The 27,949-nt window shown below is 37.1% G+C and overlaps 3 protein-coding genes across 10 annotated transcripts in view; 2 read left to right on the plus strand and 1 right to left on the minus strand.

Annotated features, from left to right (window-relative positions):
- Window positions 1-8,657, minus strand: part of LOC123317863 — a 106,598-nt gene extending 97,941 nt beyond the window's left edge. Inside the window, exon 1 of the mRNA XM_044904474.1 lies at window positions 8,512-8,657. The gene's annotated coding sequence lies outside the window, so the exon portion shown is untranslated. The remainder of the gene's footprint in view (window positions 1-8,511) is intronic.
- Window positions 358-1,495, plus strand: LOC123316293. The gene is made up of 2 exons (XM_044902297.1): window positions 358-947; window positions 1,168-1,495. Exons 1-2 carry the CDS (start codon window positions 464-466, stop codon window positions 1,395-1,397), a joined length of 714 nt encoding a protein of 237 aa, XP_044758232.1. The 5' UTR covers window positions 358-463; the 3' UTR covers window positions 1,398-1,495.
- On the plus strand, window positions 1,908-6,600 carry LOC123316291. Of its 8 annotated transcripts, none has more exons than XM_044902293.1 (6): window positions 2,577-3,334; window positions 4,948-5,385; window positions 5,498-5,641; window positions 5,704-5,918; window positions 5,974-6,133; window positions 6,213-6,600. In XM_044902293.1, the coding sequence occupies exons 2-6, from the start codon at window positions 4,974-4,976 to the stop codon at window positions 6,419-6,421; spliced, it is 1,140 nt and encodes a 379-aa protein (XP_044758228.1). In that variant the 5' UTR covers window positions 2,577-3,334; window positions 4,948-4,973; the 3' UTR covers window positions 6,422-6,600. The 8 variants fall into 8 exon arrangements, with proteins under 8 accessions (XP_044758225.1, XP_044758224.1, XP_044758223.1 ...); XM_044902292.1 differs by having other exon boundaries at window positions 2,581-5,385; window positions 6,213-6,318; window positions 6,375-6,600; XM_044902294.1 differs by having other exon boundaries at window positions 2,585-2,719.
- Window positions 8,658-27,949: the final 19,292 nt, after the last annotated feature.

Below are 27,949 nucleotides of genomic sequence, written 5' to 3' on the forward strand. Positions count from 1 at the left end.
ATGAGGAGGTAAATGGAAGAAGCAAGAAAGAATGTGTTTCACTCAAAGTGTTTAGAAAAGTTTTTAACAAAGATTTTAACCTTGGGTTCCATTTGCCTAAAAAAGATAAGTGTTCTTTGTGTGAGGTACGAAAAGATAAAGAATATCAAGAAAACACTATACGTCGAAAGAGGAGTACGACAAACATTTAAAAGACAAGGAAGAAAGTAAAGAACTATTTTTAGAAGATCAAAAGAAAGTCAAAGAAGTCTCAGATTCAGTTTGTTCCAGCTTTGATTTACAGAAAGTCTTAAATACTCCCCATGGGGATAACATGTTATTGTACTACTCTGGAAAATATTCATTTTACAATGAAAGCATATACGAAACGCCATCGCAAGATGGATACTGCTTTTTGTGGGGTGAATCCGATGGTAATCGTGGGTGCAACGAAATATGCACCATCATTTACAATTACCTAAAAATGTTAGATGATAGAGATATTAGACATGTTATTTTGTACTGCGACAGCTGCGCCGGACAAAATAAAAATAGAGCAATGTTGGTCATGATTCACTTATTTTTGCAAAAATCAAAAAATATTAAAACCATCAAAATTGTATTTCTTTTACCGGGGCACACCTACATGCCTGTGGATTCCATACACGCAGTTATCGAAAGGTTCATCAAAAATAGAATTATATGGGCCCCTTCAGAGTGGAGCACCATTATAGGAAATTGCAGAGTTAACCCGAGGCCATATAAAGTTATAAAGCTTGAGCACTTTGAGTTCAAAAATTGGAAGAAGCTAGGGGATGAGCAGCTCGTCCTTACAAAAACAGGGCTAAAAATGAATAGTGTAAGACAAGCTTTTTTTCAAAAAGGATCACCGGAAGTCGCAGTCAAATATACCTATGACAGAAGTCCTGAATACGATTTGTGTTTTGAGTTGAACTACAATAAGGGTGGTAAGTTGGCCCATGTTACACATTTCAATGCAATAACAAAAGAAAATTTTACACTGGATAAGCTTTTGCGTTTAGGTATATAGGAAATTCCCGTGTTATTAGGACTTTATTAAATACAGACTTTTTTTAGATATTTTTAAGCCAAACTACTGTCAATGAACTACAAATAAGAAAATTAATACATATTTGCGGGTTATCCTATAGTTTTTCTTTGTTTAAGGTCGAAAACGACAAGAAAAGGCCTTTTCTGAACCTGAAAGAATTTATAAGCAACTGCTTTCAATATCCGAATTAAAAAGAAGGGATTTGGATAAACTTTGCAAAAACAATGTCATACCTGCCAGGTTTCACGATGAATTTTTTAAACTGAAATCAAAGTCTTCTGTTCAAGATGAGTTAGCAGAGAGTGATGCAGAGGATGACAAGGAGGATGAAAGCTCCGAATCTTAATAAAAAATAATATGTATTTTTTACTACTTAGTAAGAATTTAACAGTTGATTTCTGTAACGTTATTTTATGTGTTTTTTTATAATAAACGATAACTTTTAATTCTTTCCATAATAATTTAAGTGCTACAGTTTGCCGCTAAGCTGACGTATCTGGGTACTTACGTTACATTTTTGATCAAGACTTCGATAACTTTTAATTCTTTCCATAATAATTTAAGTGCTACAATTTGCCGATAAACTGACGTATCTGGGTACTTACGTTACATTTTTCATCAAGACTTCGAGTTTTATGATCCTGTAAAGTAACGTAAGTATCAAATAACCACTAAACCTATACAAAAACTTAAAAAATTCTTTTTTTTAATTAACTGTGGACATCAAAGAATCACCCTGGAAAATTTTGTACAATTTAAATAAGTTTAACCAGGTTAAATTAAAAACACGTTTTTTCTGCAAAATCGTTTTTGGTGACTTACGTCACTTTGGCAAATACATATCGATATATTCCATGAATATTTTTCATGGCATATTTATAGCATATCAGTTTTTTAAAGGATCAACTTGGAAAGTTCCTCGTTCATATTTTATGAAAACGGATAGGAATCATTTATTTATTCTATTCAGATAAAAAAAGAGTTTTAAAGCTTTGGCAACCAAAATATTGATAATTTAATTTGCAATATTATTTTATCAACTTCCGGACGTATAGCAGCATACCTCACTATGGCCATGAGCGGGAATCGAACCCGCAACCATCTGTGTTGCGAACCTACCTCTCAATCGACAAGCTATTGCAGATTGTCTAGGATATTGTAGTCATACGGGAATATATGTATCATTTAGTGTAAAGTGAAAAGAAAACCCCTCTAAGTGTTAAGCCTCGTATTCAAAGTTCGCCCTTGAGGGTGAATGAGAGTTTGTATCGCCCTTATGAATACTGGCCGTAAAGGTGACCTCAACTCTCACTCACCCTCAAGGGCGAACTATGAATACGGGCCTGAGTCTATTAACTATTGTTAATAATAATGAAATAAGAAGTAAAATTTTCTAATTAAATTGGTATAACTATATATATATACATAAATTTTTATAATATACCACAATAATTATGAAAAAAAAGAAAAGGTATGCATCACTTTATGATTCATAATTTTCTATGATAATCTAAGCTAACCTGTTAAACTTTAAAACTTTCTCTTTTAGTTCGATTTGCTCTGCGTCTGCGTAACTTGAGTAAGTTGTGAACGTTAGAGCACGTTTTCGTTTCTTAGTTTTTGCAATCTTAAGCTGCCAACGATTTTAATCAAGAGCAAACATTTCTGGTGAGTAAGATTCGTCTTATTTAAAAAGATGTGAATTCGTCTGAGTTAAATAGAAGTGAATTCGTCTGATTTCTATAGAAGTGAATTCACCTAGGTCTTTACAGGAGTATACCTGTTCATCTGAAGTTCGTATTTTGCTTTGCAACAATGAAAAAAAGTTTTATTAGAAAAGTGAAAAGGTTGACCCACCAAACATTGTTGATTTCCCGAAACAATGTTACTGAAGAGCACAATATAACTGATTTGTCAGTGTATGACCAGAACGCTGAAAAAACATTAGATAGTTATTCTAATGAAACAATTGAGGCTTTGCCTACATCAGAACGTAGTAGCATTGCTTCTGAATGGATATCAATACCAAGTAACGTATTGGAAAATGCTTCTCTCCCAGGACCAAGTCAAAGTGATAGCCTGAGTTTTCAAGAAGAAATTAAGCTGTGGGCAGTGAAAAATCAAATAACTCATAAAGCGGTTGAGGAGCTACTGACTATTCTCAGGAAACAACCAGGCTTAGATGGTATTCCAAAAAGTGCTCGATCTTTCTTATCAACAGTTCGTGAAGTAAAAACTAGAGTTGTGAGCCCTGGTACATACTGTCATCTGGGCATTGAAAAGGTACTGAGTGATTTTTTCAGGATGCATAAACTGATACCTCCTGAAAATCTTGAAATTGCTGTAAATATTGATGGACTCCCATTGAGTAAGAGTTCTGGTAGTCAAGTGTATCCTATTTTAGGGGTGATCTTGAATTTGAACATAACAGTTCAAAATGTTGTTTTGATTGGTTTATACCATGGGTTTCAGAAACCCCATGATGCAAATGAATTTTTGCTAGATTTTGTAAATGATGTAATTAATGTATCAAAGAATTCTTTGAAAATAGGAGACAGGTTGGTTACATTTAAGTTGAAGTTTTTTCTCTTTGATGCCCCAGCCAAATCATACTTATTGAAGGTGAAGAGTCACAGTGGCTATTCATCATGCACTAAGTGCTGTCAAGAAGGAATATACCTTGAAGACCGTGTTTGTTTTCCAGATATTGATTCAATGAAAAGAACAAATGAAACTTTTAGAAATCAAAGCGATGAAAACTATCATCTAGGTTTCACAATACTTCAAAATATCGATTATATTGATTTGGTTGAAGATGTGCCACTAGATTATATGCACTTAGTTTTGCTGGGTGTGACTAAAAAACTCCTTGTTGGAACTTGGATATTTGGGAAACCACCACATAATTTACCAGCTAGTTTAATTAAGAATATGAATTTATTAATAAAACAGATAGCTGTGTATGTACCATCTGAATTCCCAAGAAAGTCACGAAGCCTATTAGAAAGTAAAAGGTGGAAAGCAACTGAATTTAGATTATTCCTTTTATACACGGGTGTTGTAATTTTAAAACCTTTTCTCACAAGAGAAAAATATGATCATTTCAAATGTCTTTTTGTTAGTATAACAATATTGGTATCATTTTCTCTGACAAATCTGTATGATTATGCAGAAAAATTACTTATATATTTTGTTCAACAAACTCAAAATATTTATGGCCGTCACTACATGTCACACAATTTTCACAATTTAATTCACCTCACAGATTGTGCTCGTCGTTTTGGAGCATTAGACAAATTCAGTAACTTTTCCAGTGAAAATTTTCTACAGATTTTAAAACGGTTAGTCAGAAAAGGTGATAAACCGTTGGAACAAATAATGAAAAGATTGTCAGAAGGTTTTCTTGTCTCAAAATCAAGTAAGTCAGAAAATTGGTATCTCCAACATGAAAAAAACATATCACCCTTATTACCATATCCTCAGTTTTTAAAATTAGTGCTTCCAACTTTTACTTTGAATGCAGGGTACAAGCGGGATAACTGTTGTGGATTGAAAGATGGCACTGTATCACTAGTTTTTGGTTTTTCTAATAAAAAAAATTTAACTGTAGCTCTTGTGAAAAAATTTCAGTCAAAATGTAACTTCTTTGAAACACCATGCAATTCTTCCATTCTCGATGTGCATTTTGTGAAAAATTTATGTAAAAAATTTGTAATAGTTAATATTGAAGAAATTTCCCAGAAATATGTTCGCCTTCCTCATGAAGATGGCTTTGTTGTATTTCCAATGTTGCATACAGTCGGATATTTGTCTAAATAAATTTATTGCTGCTCCCTAATTTGCATTATTTTTTGTTATTCATTATGAAATGAACGAGAATGCTATTCTTTTGTCAGGATATCATATTTGCCATATAATTAAAATGGAAGGCGGGTGGCAAATTGTGAAATTTACTGAGGAGAATGATATGGTGGAAGCAGTGCCCGCTTCCTGGTTAATTGATGGCTGCAAATGTCTGTGGCCAGATACTATCTCTGGGGCCAAGGTGAGAGCTGCTATTCGGGCAAAAGAAAAGCCTTCAAAGAGCTGGAAATGCTTGCCAGTGGAAGTATTGAGCAGTTCAGTATATGAAAATTTTTGTGTGGCATCTAAAAAAGCTGGGAAGGCAAAGTATACAAGCGAGTTGGATACAGAGAGCGAATTTTCAGAAGATGTTTTAAATAAAAGACGAAGAAAAAAAAATTCCCGTTATGTTTCTTCGGAAGATGAAATATCCCCTCCTCTGGAAAAAACTCCAAGAAGATCACCAAGATTTAAATTGCCAACACCTCCTGGTATGATAAAATCAGTATTTTCAGATATTTTTTTTTGCATATCAAAAGATCTAGAGTATTTTCTTTGTATAGTTTTAATTTTATTTATTATGCCAAGAATATATTTTTCCAGGTCATTCACTACAAGCCAGCCCATCAAGTTCTGAAGCACTGGTGAAAAGAAATATAATTATGGAAAAGGAATTCACCGACTCAAATCTGATGTCGACTTCAAGAACTGCCTCTACAGCAATACAGAAATGTTCGTCCTGTAAAGGTCAGTAAATCGCTTTTACATTTATGCATTTTTGACTTTAACTGTTTCTTTGTTTTTTATAGATTCTACTGAAATTATAAAACTGTTGCATATAATTAATGGCAGGGTTATGCAAAATTCAGAACTAATTACATCCTTGCTAAATTCTAGAACAGAGAATATAAAAGATAATAACCCAGCAGAGGCGTTATTAGATGTCCAAATTCCAGCAAAGTCCTACATTGAGCTGATGGAATTGGACAAAAAGCTGGGTGACAAAACTACAAGAGATTTTATGGTAATTTTTATTTAATTTTATGACCAAAAGACAAAACTAGTAATTTTGTTTATAGATTTCTAAGCTCATCCATGTTGGAGGTACAGACATCAAAGATATCATCAGAAGATGCATGCCTCAGTTAGTGGAGGATGAGGTTTTAAGGCAGTTCAGCTGGGTTGGAGGCAAAGGAAAAAAGAAATTTTCGCTTTTAGACATAGCTTCTTTAATCAAAGGTAAAAATTTTCTTTATAGTAGTCAATTCTGTTGGAATATATTGATATATCAATATTACATTAATGTTGTTTTTTGTAGAAGTATGTAAGAAAAACCCGCTTACAAAAAACGTTACAGAAAAACAAGTGGAAGAAAGACTTGCCATTTTTTTGACAAAAGCAACTGAGAGGTGCAATAGAAGACGGTTAGTAAATGGTTTTAATATTAATGAGGTTTGTTTTTTAAATTGGCTCTTTTTAGGGACAAGGAGAACCAACAGAATAATGACCTGCCTGAAGAATTGTTAATATAGTACCGCTATGCCTAATTAATATTTTTTCAATGTGAAATTAAATATTGTTCAGTTGAGTTCACAACTATTACATAATATTATTTTTTTGCATTTTATTATTTTTATTTTCTGTTATTAATATTGTTCTGTTAACAATATGTTTCTGATTTTTGTAATAAATATTTTTCTCACATAGCTTTTTTCTCAAAATAACTGACATTTAATCAGTGAAGACAGTGGCTTAGGCATTTTATTTCCCATCTGAAATTATTAGTTATTGTTGATGTTCTCAAAAAGAATGATTATTTGATTGGCTATTTTTTGCTCAGAAGAAATAATAAGCTTTCCAAGGACTATATGTCAAAATAGAGAAAACTTTGATTTATGGACATGTAAAAAAAGACCAGGATGTAACCTAAAAGTATGTTAAAATATTCAAGTGACTTGTATTCCTGAGACAATTTTAAGAAAAAACTACATATTATAAACTTGTGCCCGGATATATATGCTTCGTTTTGGAGATACAGAGGGTGTTGAAATTGAAATTTTTTGTTTGCTTTTCAAAATTTTTGATAAAAATTACTCTCAAAAAGTTACTTTTGCCAAAAATTTATTATATATGTATATGTATTATATTAATTCATTTTTGGCAAAAGTTACTTGTAAAAAGCAAACAAAAAAATTCAATTTCCACACCCTGTATCTCCAAAACGAAGCAATATTTTTTCTGCTATGCATATGCTAGCGCAGATATTCCTGGCATATATTTTTAATCTAAGAAAATATATGCCATGAATATGTTTTCGGATATTCCTGGGATATGTTTCTTGGTGACTTTGGATATTCATAGAATGTGCATAGCATATATTTTGGAGGATATGGAATATCCCTGGCATATGCCAATATTCCAGTGGGATATGCATAACATATGCATGCAATATGTTTGTGCCGTCTGGGAATACATTCGAGCTCCAAAAAAAAAAGGAAATTAGAAACCTTAACGAAATAGGAAGTTCTTCAGAATTCTCCCTCGTCGAATAGAATTATTTATTTATTTTATTCTTTATTTATATTTCGAGTTACAGTTGAGTTTAAAGAATTTTATTTGAGTTTTATATATATTCTGAGTTACAGTTAAGTTCAAAGAATTTTATTTAAGTTTTGTTTTCATTTCAATTGTGTACGTGAATTTATTTATCATTCGATCATTCAATGGATCAAAGGGGAGCAGAAAAGGAAGCAGAGGAGTATTGCGAACATGAAACGTGGGTTTTTGTATCATTGTTTCTATACTAAAAATTCATTATTTCAATGTTAGGAAGTATCGAAATAAGGTGGATTTCAATTTCCACAAATATATATGTTTTATTTTTAAAAAATTGAGTTTTAAAAACATTTTCACAATAAATATCATAAAATCAGTTCAGTTGACCATGTGCAGCTATTCATGACTCAACAAAAAAAAATTATGTTACTTCATTATGTTCTCAATTATAAATTTGGATTTTTGGGGCGAAGGTGAATGTTAAATTTCATTCGGGCATTGAAATGTGTTGAATTTTGAAAATTACTTGAATAATGGAAATAAATATTTCCATTATTTTTTCTATACTCTTCAAATGAAGAGTAGAGAAAGAATGTAGAATTACACTTTAGCTTTCAGGAAGGAAAAATTACTAGGACGAGATTGAACAAAATTTTCAACATTTATCACTTTTCGTGACTGAACTCTCTTCATCTCCGATCAAACTTTCAATCTTTCTCGTATTTCTTTGTTAAATAGTTAATAATCCCAATCGTTACTAATAAATCATTTTTGGAATTCAGGATGTGGACTTCAAATGAAAAATATTTGAATTCTACGAGAGATAGAGCTTTTGGCAAATTTCAAAATTATTGAATCCAAATATAGATTGTATACCTACTGTATAAAAATATTCAGTGGTCTGATTTCGAACTCAAAAATAAAATGCGAATTCTGAAGGACCACTCGATTGCTCGAGAAGAGTTAGCGGACTGTAATGTTTTTGAATAAATTGTAGGGCAACTGGAAATTGCTTGGGTGGAAAAAAAGTAAAACAAAGCGGCAATAAAGATGCGACTTACCTCTATGGAGTGCTGTGAAGGTTGAGCTGGCCAGCGTTAAGTAGCGAAATCCAATTGCTCCACACTTGAATTTGTTTCATTAGCGAGAAATTTAGATCAGCGCAATTTTTAGAGAACAGCGGAATAAATCGTACACACTTTCTTGGCTAAGTCAGCGGCGATACTGGTACATATGTCCACAATTCCATCTCAAGAGACTGTCGCACCTTTATCTCATAAGATGCGCGAAAATAACAATAAAAAAAACCCATTTAGTAATTTATAATTTCCAATTACCCTAAGAAGAAAACAAACATTGGTAATATTGCCAAAAGGAAAAATGCACATAGATGCACAAACTTAAATATTAATTTTATATTATATTCACAAAAAATTAAAAGAGCATAAAACTTGTTCACCTACTGTTTCATGATTGTTAGCATCTCTTTTACATCACTATGAAAATATGGGTCCTCAATTCTATAGCCCATGTTGAAAAAAAAATAATCGTGGTTGGTTGTGGAATTTTCAAGGCATATCTATTCTGGGGTGTGCTGAGGAACAAGAGGTGGCAGAATACACAAAAATTGTGCAAATTTACGAGAAAACGTGGGAAGAATATTTCGAAGGATTGCACTGTGCCCACGAGGACCAGGAAGATGATCACTATGATGAAGTTGCGGAAAATATAGGGGCGTCCGAGATCACCAACCAGGCAGTAGAAGAAGCAATCCAAAAACTGAAAAATTGTAAATCCCCAGGTCCAGACGAGATACCAAATGAACTTCTTAAGTATGGAGGACCCCAACTTAGTAAGGAACTGAAATCTGAAATTCTGTTCAACAGAATACTCGACACAGGAAAGGTTCCAGAGGAATCGAAAAATAGTGTAACAATACCCATCTTCAAGAAGGGAGACAGAAAAAAAACCGAAAATTACAGAGGAATCATCTTACTAAATTCAACTATGAAGCTTCTTACGAAGATCCTGGCGGATATGATACAGGACACACGAAAATCTCCGAAGAGCAGCAGGGATTTAGGAAAAACCGATCAACTCTGGACGCAATATATATAGTCCGACAGCTTATAGAAAAGTCCATCGAGTACAACAAGCCCATGTACATGTGTTTCATAGACCTGACAAAGGCTTTTGATCGAGTCCAACTGGACTCATCATGAAGAAAAAACATGTCTCTGGTGATATCGTAAAAATTGTAAGGGAACTTAATCACGAAACATCCACTAGGATAATGACAAACAAGGGTCTCACAAAAGAAATACCAACACCGACAGGAATAAGGCAGGGAGATTCCTTAAGTCCCCAACTATTCAACCTTATAATGGACGACATAATAGAAGAACTGAAGGAAACAACAAGAGGGTATAAGCTGACAACTGGCGAAATAAAGATAATCTGCTACGCCGACGATGCAGTAATTGTGGCTGAGAGCGAAGACGATCTACAGAGGCTCCTGTTTAAGTTCTACACAAAGGCAAGAGAACTTAACATGGAAATATCTACCACAAAAACGAAGTCACTCGTTGTCTCAAAGGAACCTATCAGATGCAAACTTGTAGTTGAGGACCGTCCGATTGAGCAAGTCATGACGGTTGCATACTTGGGTGTACAGATCTCGTCTAATCAGGACAGAATAAGGGAAATCAGAGACCAAACAAATAAGGCGGCAAGGATATCGGGTGCTCTTAGAGACATTGTGTGGAATAACAAACACATGCGTAAGGAAGCCAAAACCAGAATATACAAAACTATCGTGAGACCAATCATATGGGATTAAAACGAGAGCCGACACTAAATTAATGAAGAACGCACTACGAACTGCCGAGATGAAAGTGCTTAGAAACGTCCTAGGCCTCACATTACGAGACAGAAGGAGAAACGAAGAAATTCGAAGGGAATGTGATGTTCCGGATAAAGTCCGATGGGGTCGCAATAGGCGAAGGTCATGGAATGCCCACGTGGAAAGAATGGGCGAGGAAAGAATTGCGAAGATTGCGAGAGACAGAACACCGGGAACACGCCGACCGTTGGGAAGACCACCAAAACGTTGGAGAGACTCATGGACATCCATCTCTCAGGAGTCATAATTGGAAAATACAAGCCGCAGGCTTGAAATATGGGAAAGAAAAAGAAGAAGATCTATTCTTCAATCATTTTGATCATTTTTGATTAAAATAAAGTTTCTCATATGCTGTCCACTGTCGATTGGTCTGGAGTGTGCGGTGGTGATGATGTGGAGGGGTTTCCTGGAGGAAATTAATAACGTGATTGCAGCTTGCACTACAACGAAGACACGTAAGTTCAACAGGGTACGACCATGGATTGACAGAAAGTTCTTAGAAATGGCTAGGAGAAAGAAATCCCTGTGGCAGAGGTATCTTCGCACAAAATCCGATGAAGATTATAGAAGCCACCGTCATTATTCAAACCATGTTTCGTAGTTTGTTCGACAGGCCAGGAGAAACTACGAAAAAGATTGGTTTCCTCGAAAAACAGGAAAAGTTTCTTTGAGTACTTGAGAACATTTATGACCGGGAGGGTCGGTGTACCTCTGGTCCGTAACGATTCGGGTAATCTGTCTACCAATTCGACTGAGGCAGCAGTTTCTTTGGCTACTGCATTCTCGTCTTCATTCACAATTGAGTCTGATGCCCCCCTCCTGAGGTACGAATTCCTCGCACTGGATCTGGTATATCCAACATCGAAATAGATGAGGATGGTCAAAAAGTATCTGCGGTGCGTGAAGACTGATTCTGCACCTGGACGTGATGGTATATCTGGTACCTTGTTGCGACACTGTGCTGACGCCTTAGCTCCACCCCTAAAAGAAATTTTTTCCCATACTATTTCTCTTGTACACGTCTGACCTTCCCAGTTTGCTGCGCTCTAGATGCTCTATGTTTGCCGACGACGCGAAACTCTACAACTTTCCCGTCACCGAGTCAGCGAGCTTACAGCGTGATCTGGGTACCATTAGTTCATGGTGTAGTGATTGGGGTCTGCCTATGAATGTTGGTAAGTGCTGCGTCCTCCATCTCGGAAAGAACAACCCTTGAGCAGTGTATTATATTGATGGTGAGCCTGTGAAAGTTGTGTCCAGTCACTGTGATCTTGGTCTGGTGGTCACCAAGGATATGCAGTGGTCCGAGCATATTTCTTCCGTTAGCGCAAAGGCTAAAAGATCTGCCTATGCTATCTACAAAGCTTTCGCGGGAGGTGATGTCGGCACAGTTCGCATGCTTTATTCTACATATGTGCGACCTATCCTAGAATACTTGGGTCCTGTCTGGTGGCCATCCACTAAACGTGATGAAAACTTGCTGGAGTCGGTTCAAAGGTGTGATTTTGGTAATATTTACAGGCACCAAAATATAGAGGAATGTTTTGAAGCATTCTTCAATATGATAAAAATCACTTTTGAGGATTGTTGTCCACTCATAAGATGCTCTAGTCGGATCCAACATGATAAAAGGTGGATATCTTCTGATGTTATTACCGCTAAACGTAATCTGGATGGTCTTTATTGGTTGCATAAGAATTTCAATTGTCAGGCTACCTATGATTTATATAAGAAAGCCAAATCCTCTTATCATTCCCTTATTAAGAGTACAAAATATAAATTCAATAAACAATTAATTGAAATATCAGAAAATAAAAACAGAACTGTATGGGATATGGTGAATACTATGACTGGTAGGAAAATAAAGGATCATAAGTCTATTTCGCTCACTGCTGATGGCGTTTCATATGATGATCCTAAAGCGATTGCAGAAATCTTTGTAGATTATTTCACTACTATCGCGGAGGCTTCCCTCAGCAATTATTTCAAGGGTTCATTACACCCCTCTTGTACCACTTCACCTATTTTGCATACTACTTTCTTCTTGTATCCGGTTCTTGAACAGGAGGTGGTTAATGTCAAATTACTAAAGAAAACTGAACGCTCTGGAGTCGATTTCGTTTCTGCACGAATTTTGAGACTGATAATTGATGAGATAAGTACTCATTTTACACATATCATTAACTTATCAGTTACCACTGGTGTATTTCCTTGCAAACAAATATCAAATTATAAAAAATCCAACATTGATGAGATCAACAAAGAATTAGAAAAATTCATAGAAATAAATAAAAATAATCCAATAAACGAAAACCATGTTGAGTCTTTCAATAGCTTGCTATCAGAAACCATCAAAAAGCATACCCCAATGATCTCGATCCACCCATACATTCATGAACTTCCCCCATACATTATAAAGCTAATAAAACAAAAAAGAAAAATATATAGGGAATATTGCAGAAATAAACTTCCAGAAGTCAAAAAATCACTGAATGAGCTCAATAGAAATGTAAACAAAATGATTCAACAATATAAGGAGCACAAGTGGACAGAAGCCTGCGGCAGAATAAATGAATCTAAAGGGAAGACTTTCTATCATGAAATCAACAAGCTAACTAAATACAAAAAATACACACAAATTCCCACATTAATAGAAAATAACACAGAATACAAAACTGACCAGGAAAAGGTTGATTTGTTTGCTAGCCACTACAAGAACATATTCACATTTGACAAAGAAGGTAATTTCGATAGAAATACTTATGATGAAGTGAATGCTTGGTATGAGGAATTTTTCAAAAACAGTAATACAGTTGAGGCTGAAAAGATTGAAATAAATGAAGCAGACTACTACCTAATACTGCAGAAAACAAAAAATAGTGCACCTGGGCCAGACAACATACCATGGACCATAGTGAAAGCACTAAACGAAAAAATACACAAACATCTAATGAGTATTTATGAATACTGTCTGAATAACTCTATATTCCCAGAAATATGGAAAAAAGGTCATATAATTAATATACACAAAACGAGTTTAGACTCGAGCAAGGTTACCAATTATAGGCCAATAACTTTGTTGCCCGTGCTGGGAAAGCTTTATGAGAAAATAATTAAATCCATACTGGAAAAACATTTAAACAAGTACATTCCCAATTACCAATTTGGCTTCAAGGAAAGGAATTCAACAAACCACCCACTAACAATATTGGTTTCAAATGTGCAAAATGCTACTCTCAGCAAACTGAAAACTTCAGCATTGTGTTTGGACATACAAAAAGCATTCGACAGCATGTGGCACAAGGGACTACTTTTCAAACTGAACAAGATAAAATGCCCTGCTATCTTAATAAAACTCTGCAAGCAGTTTCTGGAAAACAGAAAGCTGACGGTAAAAATGAACAACTCATTTTCAACATCTTTCTCTCCAGAGCAAGGAACACCACAAGGATCTCCACTTTCCACAACACTATACAAATTCTATGGTTATGACATCTACCCTAAGACCACAAAGAAAAAATACATATTACAATTTGCGGACGACACAACGTTGATTGTTCACGAAAAATCTCTAGAGACTTGCATGCAAGCACTACAGCTTCTGGTAAATGACATTATCAAATGGTTCTTTAAATGGAGACTAACACCTAACCCAGCCAAATCACAACTTATAATCTTCGATCACATAATTTCTCAAGGATCCCCACATATAATCATTAATGGTACGACTGTAACACCATCCCCATCAATAAAATACTTGGGAGTCCAAATCGATAACAGGTACAATTTCAACAGACACACAAAATTAATTAAAAAAAAGACCATATCTAGAGCGAAATATTTTGCAAAGCTAACCTATAAGAAACAGGGTATCAACATAAAGAGTGCCACAAAAATATATAAAACTATATGTCGACCCTTACTGGAATACGCCCATCCACTGTTTGCCAATTGCAAAGCCCCAGCAATCAAAAATCTGGAGGTGGCAGAAACGACAGCACTGAGGACCATCACTAGAATGAGGCACCCTAACAATGTTCTGCATAATCCCCCAAACCACCTGCTTTTCTCAGCAACAGGAATTGAGCCAATCAAGGAGAGGATCAATAGGCTAAATAAAAAATTTTATTCTAGATTGTCAGAGTTAGAAGAAGTGATCCCCCAATATCATAAAGATGCAAACATTTCAACTAGAAAACACCCAACAGAGACTCTAATAAACAAATTAAGTAATGTTTTATGTTAATATATAATTGTAAAATTTTTATATATTAAAGTGTAAATTTATAGGCTGAAGGACCTCAGGTCGATGACCAATTGCTTATATGCTTATATTTGCAATGAACGACTGTTACTACTACTACTATTTCCTTGCCTCCTAAAAAAGGCCTGTATTATTCCGGTTTTCAAAAAAGATGATATGGCTGATGTTTCGAACTATAGACCTATTGCCATCCTGAGTACTTTCTCCAAAGTATTCGAGAAAATAATATATAATAGAATGATGGAATATCTTGAGAAGTTCCAGATTCTTGAAAGTGCTCAGCACGGCTTTAGATCCGGCCGCTCAACTCAGACTGGAGCATTGAATTTTGTTGAATTTGTCTATGAGCACCTTGATCGAGGCGCGTATGTTGCAGCTTTGTTTTTTGAATTATCGCGAGCTTTCGATAGTCTCTCTCATCAGTTTATTTTAGACAAGCTTTATAACTTGGGATTTAGGGGTATCTTTCACGATTAGATTCGGAGTTATCTCGAAAACAGAATCGCGACCGTCCGAGTTGATGATTTTTATTCGAGTGAACGAAATTTGAAATTAGGAGTGCCTCAATGTTTTGTCCTTGGACCACTGTTGTTTCTCTTGTTTATCAACGACCTTCCGCCAAACTTGAGGAAGATTTTCACCAGATTACTGACCTCCAATAAGTTAGTGCGTCAAAATATCAGGATAATATTATTCGCCGATGATTCCTCCATTGCGGTATCAGCTAAGACTTTGGAGGAATTACAATGTCTATGTGAGCTCATCATACAAAATTTTGTTGAATGGTGTCACACGAATAGAATTAAGATGAATGTCAATAAAACGGAGTGCATTCGTTTTAGTCTATCTAGCTCTGAGGGTAACACATTTGTCGTTCGGTATATGGATACAGTTATCACATCTAATGACACTGTTAAATTTTTGGGTATACACATTGATAGATTCCTGAAATGGCATTCGCATATTGATGCTCTTTGTAAAAAACTCAGTTCCTATTATGCTTTGAGTAGACTTAAGAGTTCAATTCCGTTAAAATCTCTTATCAACGTCTACTATTCCCTAGTATATAGTCACCTGTCTTACAACATTCTGCTCTGGGGTAATTCTTCAGATGTTAATAGAGGTTTTTGTTATTCAGAAACGAATAATTCGTTTAGTGTTCAATTGTCATCCGCGGTCCTCCTGCAGACCCCTCTTTATAGATAATAGTATTCTCACATTGTCATCTTTGTTTATACTTAAATACCTTGTATATATGAAGGAGAGTGAGGAACGTATTGTAAAGCTTTCTAGTTTTCATTCACACAACACCAAAAACAAGAATGAACTATATTTCCCGATTCATAAAACTACTAAGTTTGAGATGTCTCCGCTGTATCAGGGTATTAAAATTTTTAATCATCTTCCACAATGCATTCAGAGTCTTCCTAGGAATAAATTCAAGAAGATAGTTCGAAATTTTGTATTGAAGGAATGTTTCTACACCGTTATGGATTATTATAACTATAATTTCGGTGAAAACTGCTCAATGTATTTTTGATTATATGTATTCATTATATTATTGTGACTTGTCCTATACCTGTAATAACATGTCTCAAAGGATCAATAAAGATTATTATTATTATAACTTGATGAAATTGTTTGAATCCCAGACACGCTGCCGAAAAATTTTCCACGTCGCCGACTATTTTACGCCGTAGTTATTACCGGACGAGTTTTCAATTTATTTTTTTTTTCGTTTTGCTTTGAGGCTTTTTTTCGACCGAGTTATTAATTTTCCTTTTCGTTGCCGTTCCGGTGCGAGTGTATAGGCCCGAGTGAACCACCTTTGAGATTCTCCGTTTTATTATCTTGGAATCGCAGTCTCCCATTCTCACCGTCCTATGCCTCATTTCGAGTTCCACGTGGATAACAACAAATGAATAGAAATATGAAACTCTTGCGATTGTAACTATGCTATTTTTTGCGTAAGTATTAATGAAATCAAGTGTATGTACGGCATTTTTTCGAACGCCATAGTATTACCTTCAAAGCAAGAAGAACAGGTTGTCACTCAAACGCTCTCCATAAATTTTAAAGGTGACTGTCATCACGCTCACAGGTTTGATACATATCTTAGAACATAGATACATGGAATGGAAAATAAACATTCCAAAGACTGCAGTGAGATAGTTGCTTACTGTCGCCAATCCCAATTGAGACAGTTGACTCGGACATCATTGTGATATCAATTTTCAGTACGAAGAGATAGGAAGTATCTAAATTTTACCACGTAACGCCACTGCCTTTTAGCGTTTTCTATTGGTAAAACTAGTTCTGCACTAAGTGCACTCGAATATTATTTCCGTGCTGTCAAGGAGCACATCTAGTGCAGCTCCAACAGAACATACGAAACTTATTATTTGAACGAGTCGATCATAGAAGTGAAATCTATGGGTTCGCTGTCATTTTGCCTAGTTTGTTGTGCGCCGGTCTACCTTTTTGAAAAATGGAAAATATTTTAGACCTCACTTTCAGAATCAATCAAGAAATGATTTCCATAAATGAAGTAGTTGAAGAAGATAATCCTGATCACGTTTTCAAATTTAATAATAAGTGTGCCAGTTCAGATTAATTTCTTACTTGTGCTTGTATACCTAAACGAGAAAATGTATAATGAATTTCAGATAACGATGAGTATCATATTGATTTAATATTGTATTAAATAATTGATCGTTTGGAATTTTGTAAACCTAATTTATTTAGTCAAATATAATAAAACGTTTCGGGTTCGGGCCCTTTTTCAATCTAAAAACAAATATCAAAAACACAGTTACATATACAATTATTCGAGATAGAGATCTGTCACCTTTATTTTAACAATTTCCAAGTCTTCTGCTTGTGGTGCATGTGTCCTCATTCTTCATTTTGTAACATAATGTGGTGCTAAGTCAATGAATTGTCAAGTTGGTGTCGTTATCACTCTTCTTCTTTCGTTGTCGTTTTCTGCTGTCTTCTTTATAATCGTTGAGTATATTTTGTTCACACCATTTATATGTGTTCTGTCGTTGATAGAGTTGGGGTTTCGTTTTATATAAATCATTTCCAAAAATTCCCTGGTTCTTTTATTTGTTTCCCTATCTAATATCCTTGTATTCTCAAAATTGAAAGTGTGGTTGTTTTCTATTGTATGTTTGTAAAGGGCTGTTTGAGTTTTGGAATATATGTGTCCTTTTATCCTGTTGTTCAGATTTTGTTCCGTTTGTCCTATGTACACTCCATTACATTGGTTGCATGGTATCTCGTAGATGATATGTGATTTTTGACCTTTCGGGACTATTGCCTTCAATCTCGAAAATAATTGATTAACCTGTATAAATGGTTTGTGGGCAATCCTTATATTGGGGTATGGCTTTATTATGTTTTCTATTTTCTCAGACAGTGTTGGGATGTATGGTAGGGGTATGTAAACTATTGGCTCGGTTTTTGGATTTTGGTAACTTAGTGAGTTGTAAAATTTATGAGTGCGTTGTTTTATTGTTTTCTTTATTATTTCTTGGGGGTAATTGTTTGTGGCAAGTAGGGAGGAGATCTGATTTAGTATCTCCGGTCTATAACGTGGTGAAGTTAATTTGATTGCTCGATCTATATAATTGGTTACTATTGCTTTTTTCTGTTTGATGTTATGTGCTGAGTTATAATCAAGTATCCGGTCTGAGTTAATGACATTTTAGTTTCTATTTTGTTATTTTCTCTAATGATGGTCATGTCCAGAAAGTTGATTTTATTGTCCAGTTCTGTTTCTAGAGTAAATTTCAGTTTGTTGTTAAGATTATTCAAAACTTCCATTATTTCTTTAATTTGATCTTCTGTTGTTATAATTAAACAATCATCCACGTACCTCTTGAAGATTGTTATTCTATATGATGAATTTAGCAAAATTTTTTCTTCAAAATATTCCAGCACTAATTGAGCCACTGCACCAGCAACCGGACTACCCATAGCTACACCATCTATTTGTTGGTAAAATTCGTCTTCGTATTGAAAATAGCAAGTTCCCAATGTAAGTTGCACTGCCTCTATGAATTCAGTTTTCGGTAGATCTGTATATTTTTCTATGAGGTGCCATTTTTCCTCCAGTATCTGTGGTACCAGTTGTGTGGGGATATTTGTATATAGGGACACAGCATCTATAGAAAATAATTTTTGATCATCTGGAACGTACAGTGTATCTAATTCTTGTTTAAGTTCATAGGAGTTCTTGGTGTAAAAGGGATTTTTGTTTATAACATTTGAGAGAACTGATGCTAAATATTTGGACAGCTTATAAAATGGTGTCTGCGTATGAGAAATTCGAGTTGTCCAATGTTCAACAACTCTGCCGCATAGTTCGGGTTGAATTTCAGCGATAGCCTGAGCTATGTTGACTTTAAGGGCATCGGTCGATTGTGGCTTATTGGTATAGACCTGCGACTTAAGAAAACCCCACAAAAAAAAGTCTAAAGGTGATAAGTCGCAGGATCTCGGTGGCCAATTCACGTCACCTCTGCGAGAGATAACCTTGCCCTCAAAGCGTTCATGCAGAAGATCCATGGTGGCATCCGCTGTATGGCTCGTAGCGCCATCCTGCTGGAACCACATGTCGTCTAAGTGCAGATCGTCCAATTTGGGCCAAAAGAAATCGGTGATCATCCTTCTGTACCGTTCGCCTGTGACGGTAATGGCCTCACCAACATAGTTTTCAAAAAAGTACGGACCAATAACACCGCCGGCACAAAATCCGCACCATACGGTCACTTTTTGTGGATGCATGGCTACTTGGTGAACTTCGTGTGGGTTGTTGTCATCCCATATACGGCAATTCTGCTTGTTCACATAGCCATTCATCCAGAAATGCGCTTCGTCGGAAAAAATGATTTTTCTGCCAAAGTTGGGGTCCTCTGCCAAACACACTGTAGCCCAATCAGCGAACGAACGGCGTTGCCTATGGTCAGTAACTCCTGAGCTCCTGAGTGAGTTGAATCTTGTACGGGTGCAGCCCTAAGTCCTGACGCAAAATGCGCCACGTTGATGTTTGTGAAAGACCGAGTTCTTGTGAACGTCGATGAATTGACTGCCTCGGGTTCTCCTGCACACTATCACGGACAGCAGCGATGTTCTCGGCCGATCTGGCGGTCTTTGCACGTACGGGTGTTGGCAGATTGTTTATTGAACCGGTCGATTCGAATTTGGCCACCAAACGTTGGAGAGTCGACTTTGAAAGACCACCTCGTCTGCCGTAAAATGGGCGCAATGCACGTAACGTTTGCACTAACGAACACTCATTTTGGTAATACATTTTTAACATTTGGACGTGTTGCTCAACCGTGTAACTTGCCATGGTGATTTGGCATTACTAACTGAATAAAAAAATATAGGTTAGAAAGACGACGTTAAAACAACATGGCCGCCACAGGCTGCCAACATCGACCCGTCCCTATTGAAAGACCCAGGTTGGAACAACAAGCTGAGGAGCAGGTGACAGATGCTTTGAGCCAACATCAGCTTGACGGTTGACATAACTCAAGAACAAGCTGTAGCCCTTTTGAGTGATATCGCGGGTCGAACCAGGACTGGTACACGCTCCAACAGGCCAATAACGGAACATGTGAGAGATGTTCCAGATATAGAACGAGCTGAAGAGCAGGTGACAGATGCTCCAGACCAACAACACCAAGCGATGACTCACAGAAGTGAAGCTGTAGCCCTGGAAGCAAGGCCAAGAACGGAACAAGTGAGAGAAGTTCCAGAGATAAAACTAGCTGGAGAGCAGGTGACAGATGCTCCAGACCGACAGCAACAAAGGCCAAGGACAGTGAGAGATTCATCAGAGTTAACCGACAATACAAAAGAGGCTTTTGAGGCTGCCGTTGGAGACCCACTGATCAAACCCACCCGGATAAAATCAAGACACAAGGCTGAAGATCTAGCCGTTTTGAATAGCATCATTCAAGATCATCTTAACGAGACCTGTTCACTGGAAGAGGTGGAGGCTGCAGTGAGAGCAGCCGCTTATCTACTATGTCCACCGAAAAGTACAGCTGCGAATAACAATAATAAGCATAGGAAAAGGCTAAATCGACTTGACATCAAAATAAAATCAATGAGGCAGCAGGCATCTTGGTACCAATGTGTCATAGATGTTATGAAAGGAAAAACTAAACCGAGCAAGAGAATGAGGGAGATTATTGAGGAGCTTCGTGCTATACATGGTACCGTTAACTTGCCCACAGTCCATCTACTGAAGCAGAAAGCTGTAGATAAAATAAGATCACTTGCAGCAGCACGAAATAAATTGATAAGGAGAAAAAGATGGATCGAAGATAACAACACCTTCACCGCGGAACCATCGAAATTATTTCAACCTCAACAGCAAGAGGTGCAAAACCCACGATCACCTCAGGACGTCGAGGAGTTTTGGAAAAGCCTGTACGAACAACCAGCCAAAACCAGGGATACTCCAGCACTTCCCAGATTCCAGCAGATGTGTGATCAAACCCTACAGCAGAACGACGAACTTTCTGAAATATCAGCCGAAGATATTAGACAAGCCCTCAAGAACAAGAATGATTTCACCAGTGGCGGCTTGTCCTATGAGGCAGGTGAGGCAGTGCCTCACCAAATAAATGCTGGAGATTACACGTATTAATCGAATATTTTATTGATCCATTTCATCATCTTTTCAGTCCGATTTTCGAATTTTCCCATCATACCGTACGGCACTCTGTTTTCAATAATAATCCTGCTCAATCTTACGATTCTTCTATATTCATCCCACTTCCTCTTTGAGAAGTAAGAGGTTTGAGGCATGCCTACGCGCTTCCTTGTCTAGCGCGTGATCTACATCGATGCGACGCGAATATATCCACACGCCTTTGAAAGGGGCTTCTGCTTCTAATGATCATTTTGAGGCATGCCTCGACTCTCGAACAGCGAACATTCCATGTCCTCGGCAAACTGCAATTATTCTGCACTGTTCGGGAAGCGGGAGATAGCGCTTGGATCTACCAATAACCAAGAATAGGTGAAGTTTAAAAGAATTATCAGGCAAAGAATTATTTTCCTATGTGTAGATATGTATACAGGGTGTTTCCGAAGGTGAGGCTTTTTTTCAACGGAATGGAAGTGGTTAAAATGAAGCGTTTTACCAAGAATAAAATATCCGAAACTTTCAAAATGAAAAAGTTGAAAAAAAAAATTTGAAAATTATTACTCAAATAGATCCTTATACACCTTAGACCGTTTGTTAGGTGAATTATCGCAAAGCAGTGAGAAAAAACTTATCTCCTGATTCGACCATGTGTTTTCGTTTAGGATGTTGGCTCGTTCGATATTTACGTGGTAATGAAAATGGAAACTTAGGATTGCCGAATTGTTCTCATTATTTTTTAGTAACTTTAGCCCGTTTGCAACAGCCGAGAATTCTCTAGAGAATTTACTCGAGAATTCATGCGCCGTGAATTCTTTACCGTTACATACGCACTTTTGGTAGAATTCACTGTTCAGTTGCATACAAAATAATCTCTGCTCTTTTCATACCAAAATTTGGTAGAGAATTCTCCAGAGAATACTCAAAATCTCACCAATAAAATTGGTTTAAATTATTCACAATGGGCATCACAATCTCTTGTTCGAACATTCCAACAATCGTCCTAAAAATGAGATGAAATGGGGAAATATCATAGCACTTTTTCAACATAACTACCATAGCACTTTCAAGAAACTGCCTCGATTTTCTTATTTTTTTTCATCCTGAATTGAACGATATACCAATTATGATTATCTCAAAAGTGACTTGTGATGCATCTAATCTGATGAACTTGGTACTGAACCATTCATTGTCCAGCCATATGTTAATATGTTTTGTTTCGTTTTTGCGATGACGGAGTCATCTTCCACAGTCGCGTACTTGAAATTTAATGAAATTTCGTCGAACTTCTAGGGGTTGTATCTCAGCCATCTTGGATATTTTATGTAGACAATTTTTGGTGAAACGACTTATTTGATGAGTTCGAAAAAAAAAAGCCTTACCTTTGAAAACACCCTGTATACAGTAGTGTTCGTATAACGAAGCAATTTTCAGAGAATAAAAATAATAGTTAATTCCTGATAGCTATTTACATTTATCCTTTATTGCGAACTTTGCTTATAGCAAACCGTTTTTGGCGATCCCTTGAGGTTCGTGTTTTTTTCTGATATGCCTCACCATCTCATAGTGTCACGGGCCGCCACTGGATTTCACAGCACCCGGACCAGACGGTATTCAGAACTACTGGTGGAAGAGCTTTCCGGCTACACATAAACACCTGGCAAGATTATTCAGCGGAATGCTGATTCGCCGTGAGCCCATTCCTTCATGGTTGGTGGAGGGTAGGACAGTGCTGATACCAAAATCAGGGGACTTAGGGCAACCCAAGAACTATCGCCCAATCACTTGCCTCAATACACTGTACAAGATACTCACAAGTGTTATTCAAGATCGAATTCTGAGGGTTATTGGACCAGTGTGGGACAGTATCTACGAACAGAGGGGAGCAAAGAAAGGAGTGCAAGGATGCAAGGACAACTTGCTGATCGACAAAAGCGTATGCCTAGACGCCAGACATTACAAGCGCGACCTACATACATCATGGTTAGACTACGCGAAAGCATTAGACACCTCGCCGCACGACCTGATCATACGGCTATTAAAAATGCTGAAAGTCCACCCTAACATCATCCATGCGATAGAAAGCATCATTGCGTTGTGGAAAACGAAGTTTGCCATCCGAGCAGAGGGACGAACCGTTTATACGGGATGGGTGAGGTACAGAAGAGGAGTGTTCCAGGGAGATTCGCTAAGCCCGTTATTATTCTGCATAACACTCATGCCACTATCAATTGAGCTGAGGGCAAGCAAAATAGGATACAAGGCCGGTCCACCAGGCAGAAGGAACCACCTGATCTCCCATCTTATGTACGTGGACGACTTGAAACTCTACGCTCCCTCCAGGACCGCACTACAGCAACTATTGAATATCGTTTCCGAGTACACCTCTGCAATGGGAATGTCATTTGGTTTGAACAAGTGTGCTGTTTTTCATCTCCGCAGGGGAAGGGTTGATGATCCAGGAGAAGATATCCAACTGGAAGACGGAATGACTTTTCGACGTCTGGAAGAGGGAGAAACTTATAAGTTTCTCGGGATGAAACAGAGGGGAGTACTGGAGACAACCCAGATAAAGGACGCCTTATCAGCCAGCTACAAGAAGAAGCTGAGAGACATCTGGAAATCACAGCTGTCAGGAAAGAACAAAGTATCAGCTACAAATATGCTAGCCATCCCGATACTTACCTACTCTTTCGGGGTGGTAAACTGGACGGTGAACGAACTCCTCGATCTTGATACGTCAACAAGAAAAACGATGAACATGAATCGTAGCCTTCACCCAAATAGCTCGATTCAGAGGATATACCTTCCCCGAAGCCAGGGGGGTAGAGGATTGCAATGTTTGGAATATCAACACTATCAACAAACATTGGAAACAGCAGTAAGGGTCCTAAGAAGTGAAGATCCGTTTCTGAAGTTTGTAGCTCAGCATGAACTCGCGAACCACGGAGCCTTCCTATTCCGAGCTGCACAGAGAGCCTTGGAGAAGCTCGGTATAACCGGCGTATCGATAGATCCTGAGCGTGCAGGAGCACCGATCACTCAAGCGGACCAAAGAAGGCTAGCAAGACTGATCCGGAAGTATCAGTCGAATACATTACTCGAACATCATATGAGTAAGAGCCTGCACTCCATATTTTTCAGGAGTTTAAAAGACCAAGATCTGTCGGAAGAATTGTCTTTCGCCTTTCTTAAGTCGGCTAGCCTTAAGTCAGAGACGGAGGGATTTGTGATGGCGTGTCAGGATGGAGTAATAAATACCAGATGGTATAAAAAGAACATCATGAAAATGGACACCCCAACAACGTGCAGAGCGTGCCATAGTCAACAAGAAACGATTATGCACATTCTTTCCGCCTGCAGAGTCCATGCTCCATCGGGGTATATAGAGAGACACAACGCGGCACTCCGAGTTCTCTACTTCCATCTGAGGGCGGCATATGAGATAGACAAAGAACCGGTGCTACCATATGTGCCTCTGGAGATTGAAGCGGTGGTCCAGAACGAGAAAGCTCGAATATACTGGAACTATCCTGTCTCAACAACGCGGCAGATCAATGCAATAAAGCCAGACATACTTCTTTTGGACAAAGAGCTGAAGGAATTGTTCGTCGTGGAATTCTCATCCCCTGCAGAAAACAACATGGTGATGAAGGAAGAGCAGAAAAGGCAAAAATACAAAGATCTTGTTTTCGAGCTTGGAACTATGTACCCAGGTCATAAAGTCAGGATGGTTGTACTAATCATAGGATGTCTCGGAGGAATGAGAGCCAACTACGTGGAAGAATTGAAGATTATTCCGGCCTGCAGATCTTGGGCGGAGATACTAGCGCACAGAATGCAGAAGGCGGTGTTGCTTGGGTCACTGCATATCATCAGGTCCCATGAACTCTAGATGCCACTTGCAGCTCATCTCTTTTGTTAAGGGACGCTGCAAGGGCCGGACGAAGAACTTCTCCGTCGAAAGTGTGAGGGGTTTTTAGTGAGTAGCCAAACAAGATCTCGGAGTCTCACACAACCTAGAGTGCGGACCCTCTGGGCGCCCATAAAGGGTTTTCCCCTCACACGAAGGGAAAAAAAAAAAATAATAAGAGAAAGGTACAAGTTATAAGACACGTCGGCATGGGAGGGGGTGTTGAGGGAAGAATACTTCCCCTCTCTGCCCGCTCATACCTCCGCCTAAACGAACTGTCAAATGTATATAAGATCTATGACCACAGAGTAGATAATCGATGACTACCGAATCCGAACAGTATTCGATGAATAACCGGCGGACAATGGTAGTCAAGTAATATAAAACTGTTTTTATTTGATTTGTAGGTCGCATTGATTATCGGAGTAGTGGGTGCATTGAGGAAAGACGAATTGTATACATAGATTGCAGAAAAATGATGTCCAAGATATGGGATCGAAATTTTTGGTGACAGTGAAATCATCCAAAACACACTCAAACAGGATATTCACCGTGGTGGATAATGATGAGCATACACTATTGACTTTAATCAAGAGATATATATCCTTAAGACCATTTCATACACCACACGAAAGGTTTTTCGTGTTTTATAGGTACTATAAATGTTCGGTACAGCCAGTAGGCATGAATACATTTTCTAAATTACCATCAATAATCGCCAAGTTCCTCAAATTACAACAACCACATCTATACACTGGTCATTGCTTTCGGCGTTCTTCTCCATCCATTCTATCTGACAGTGGAGCAGATTTTTCAGCAATCAAACGACTTGGTGGTTGGAAATCCACTTCTGTCGCTGAAGGTTACATAGAAAACTCATTACAGAATAAAGTTGAAAATATCGGATAATCGTTCCAGGGTAACTACACCACCAGCTTCCACCAGCTCCACACAGTCCTTAAGAAATATCGTAGGGAATGATATCAATATAAATCAGTCATCAATAATCAATACTCATCAGAATGTCACACATCGATATTCCCTATATGACTTTGTCGAATTGTTCAATCGGCACCATAAATATCAATAACATTCTGAATTGATCACAGAAAATGTATGACATGTCAAATTTGTGTAGATATTGTGGAAAATAATTTTTTTTTCAATCAAGAATTACTCATTTCAGTTCAAAATGAGGTCGACGGAAAAATCTTGTAATCAACTCGTTTATTAATTAAGCGATTAATGATCTCAATCATTAATCGCTTTCAATAATAACCTAGTTGATCAAATAACTATTAAATTTTAGAGCCGATTATTCCATCGAAAGCGAAAGAGATTGCGAACAATATAGTATATAAAGACTTTAGTGCATCCTCTGGTTGGTTGGAAAAATTTCGTAGAAGGCATAATATCGCTTTTAAATCCATATCAGGGGAAGCCTCAAGCGTGAATCCGATAGACGTACACTGAGAAAAATGAATTGAATAAACAGGATAATTAACATTCGAATCTTTGCAACACATAAACAGTTTGCGTACAATAAATAAAAATGGAATAAAATCTGAACAAACTACATCAATTATGGTAAATGATGGACCTTAAGTAGCTCAATAATTCAAATTTAGTCAAGCCAGATAAAATGTTTAGTTAGAACGAAGTCAAATGACCGTTTCATTCGCAATACATGAAAAGTTTGCGTACCCCAAGTAATTTGACTATTAAAAAATAAAGTTATTAAAATAGATAAATTGATTATTTGTGGTACACAAAAAATAAGTTTCATCCATATATAACATTTTCAGTCAATTAATAAATTCATTCAAAACAAGAAAATCTGTTTATTCGCGAAAGCGATCGAAAATGATCGATTGTGGCCGAATACCGTGCATGACTAGGGTTAGTGCCAGTCTGTGCCTGTCTTCGTGAAATTTGAATTTGCAACTGCTATCAACTGCTGCCCTGCTATCTCACTGCAACCGACATTCGCTAGGTGCTAGGTGGTCTGCTGCTCTGTTGGTCATTATCATTAGTTTTATTGGTCAATGCAGTTACAGTTTTTAGTGAGTTTAAGTACGTGATTTCTGATAAATGGAAATGGAGTATGAAAAATTACTCGCTGGCTGGGGGTTAGACTTTCTTTCAGAAAGTTTCAGAGGTAAGTGCGTATGTTTTCTGGTATTATTTAGGATAGGAGGATAATAAGTCGGACATCTAACATCTTTCAAGGCATTTGTCGCCAATATTACTGAATGCCGTTAGAATTATTCAGTTTACAGCCCCCCTCATATTTTTGAATTTCAATGTTTTTTCGTAAATTGAGGATTAGGTACAAGACACAACCATTAGATTACCGAACCTTGCATTATAAAGGGTTGTACAACCTCATAATTAAAATTTATTTTCCATACAGGGCTGAAATTGAAACTGTAGTTCATATGGAAATCATTATGGAAAAAATAATATTTGAGGCGGTACACACAACCTATATTCATACTAACCATTGCATTTTTTTCATTTCTTTTTCCTCAATTGGCCTCTAGAGTCTAGAGAGGTAATCCCATTTTCATTTTTACAGAAGAGGGTATAACAGACGAAAGTTTCGACTTATTGGACGATGATACTATAAAGGTGATGATTCCAAAGGCAGGCCCGAGGCTCATTTTTAAAAAAAAGTTTGAAAGTCATGTAAATAAAAAGTTGCAAAAAAGTCCTGAAACAACTGTTAGGAATTATAAGGTATAATATATTTG

The sequence above is a fragment of the Coccinella septempunctata genome, chromosome 7 (genome assembly GCF_907165205.1).
Source record: "Coccinella septempunctata chromosome 7, icCocSept1.1, whole genome shotgun sequence".
NCBI lineage: Eukaryota > Metazoa > Arthropoda > Insecta > Coleoptera > Coccinellidae > Coccinella > Coccinella septempunctata.

What these genes read in the sequence shown, in the direction of transcription:
- LOC123316291 (XM_044902290.1), top strand. Translation starts at nt 2,867, where the DNA reads ATGAAAAAAAGTTTTATTAGAAAAGTGAAAAGGTTGACCCACCAAACA.
- LOC123316293 (XM_044902297.1), top strand. Translation starts at nt 464, where the DNA reads ATGTTAGATGATAGAGATATTAGACATGTTATTTTGTACTGCGACAGC. An exon ending in GTTGAACTACAATAAGGGTG is followed by an intron (nt 948 to 1,167) that starts GTAAGTTGGCCC and finishes TCTTTGTTTAAG; the next exon opens with GTCGAAAACGACAAGAAAAG.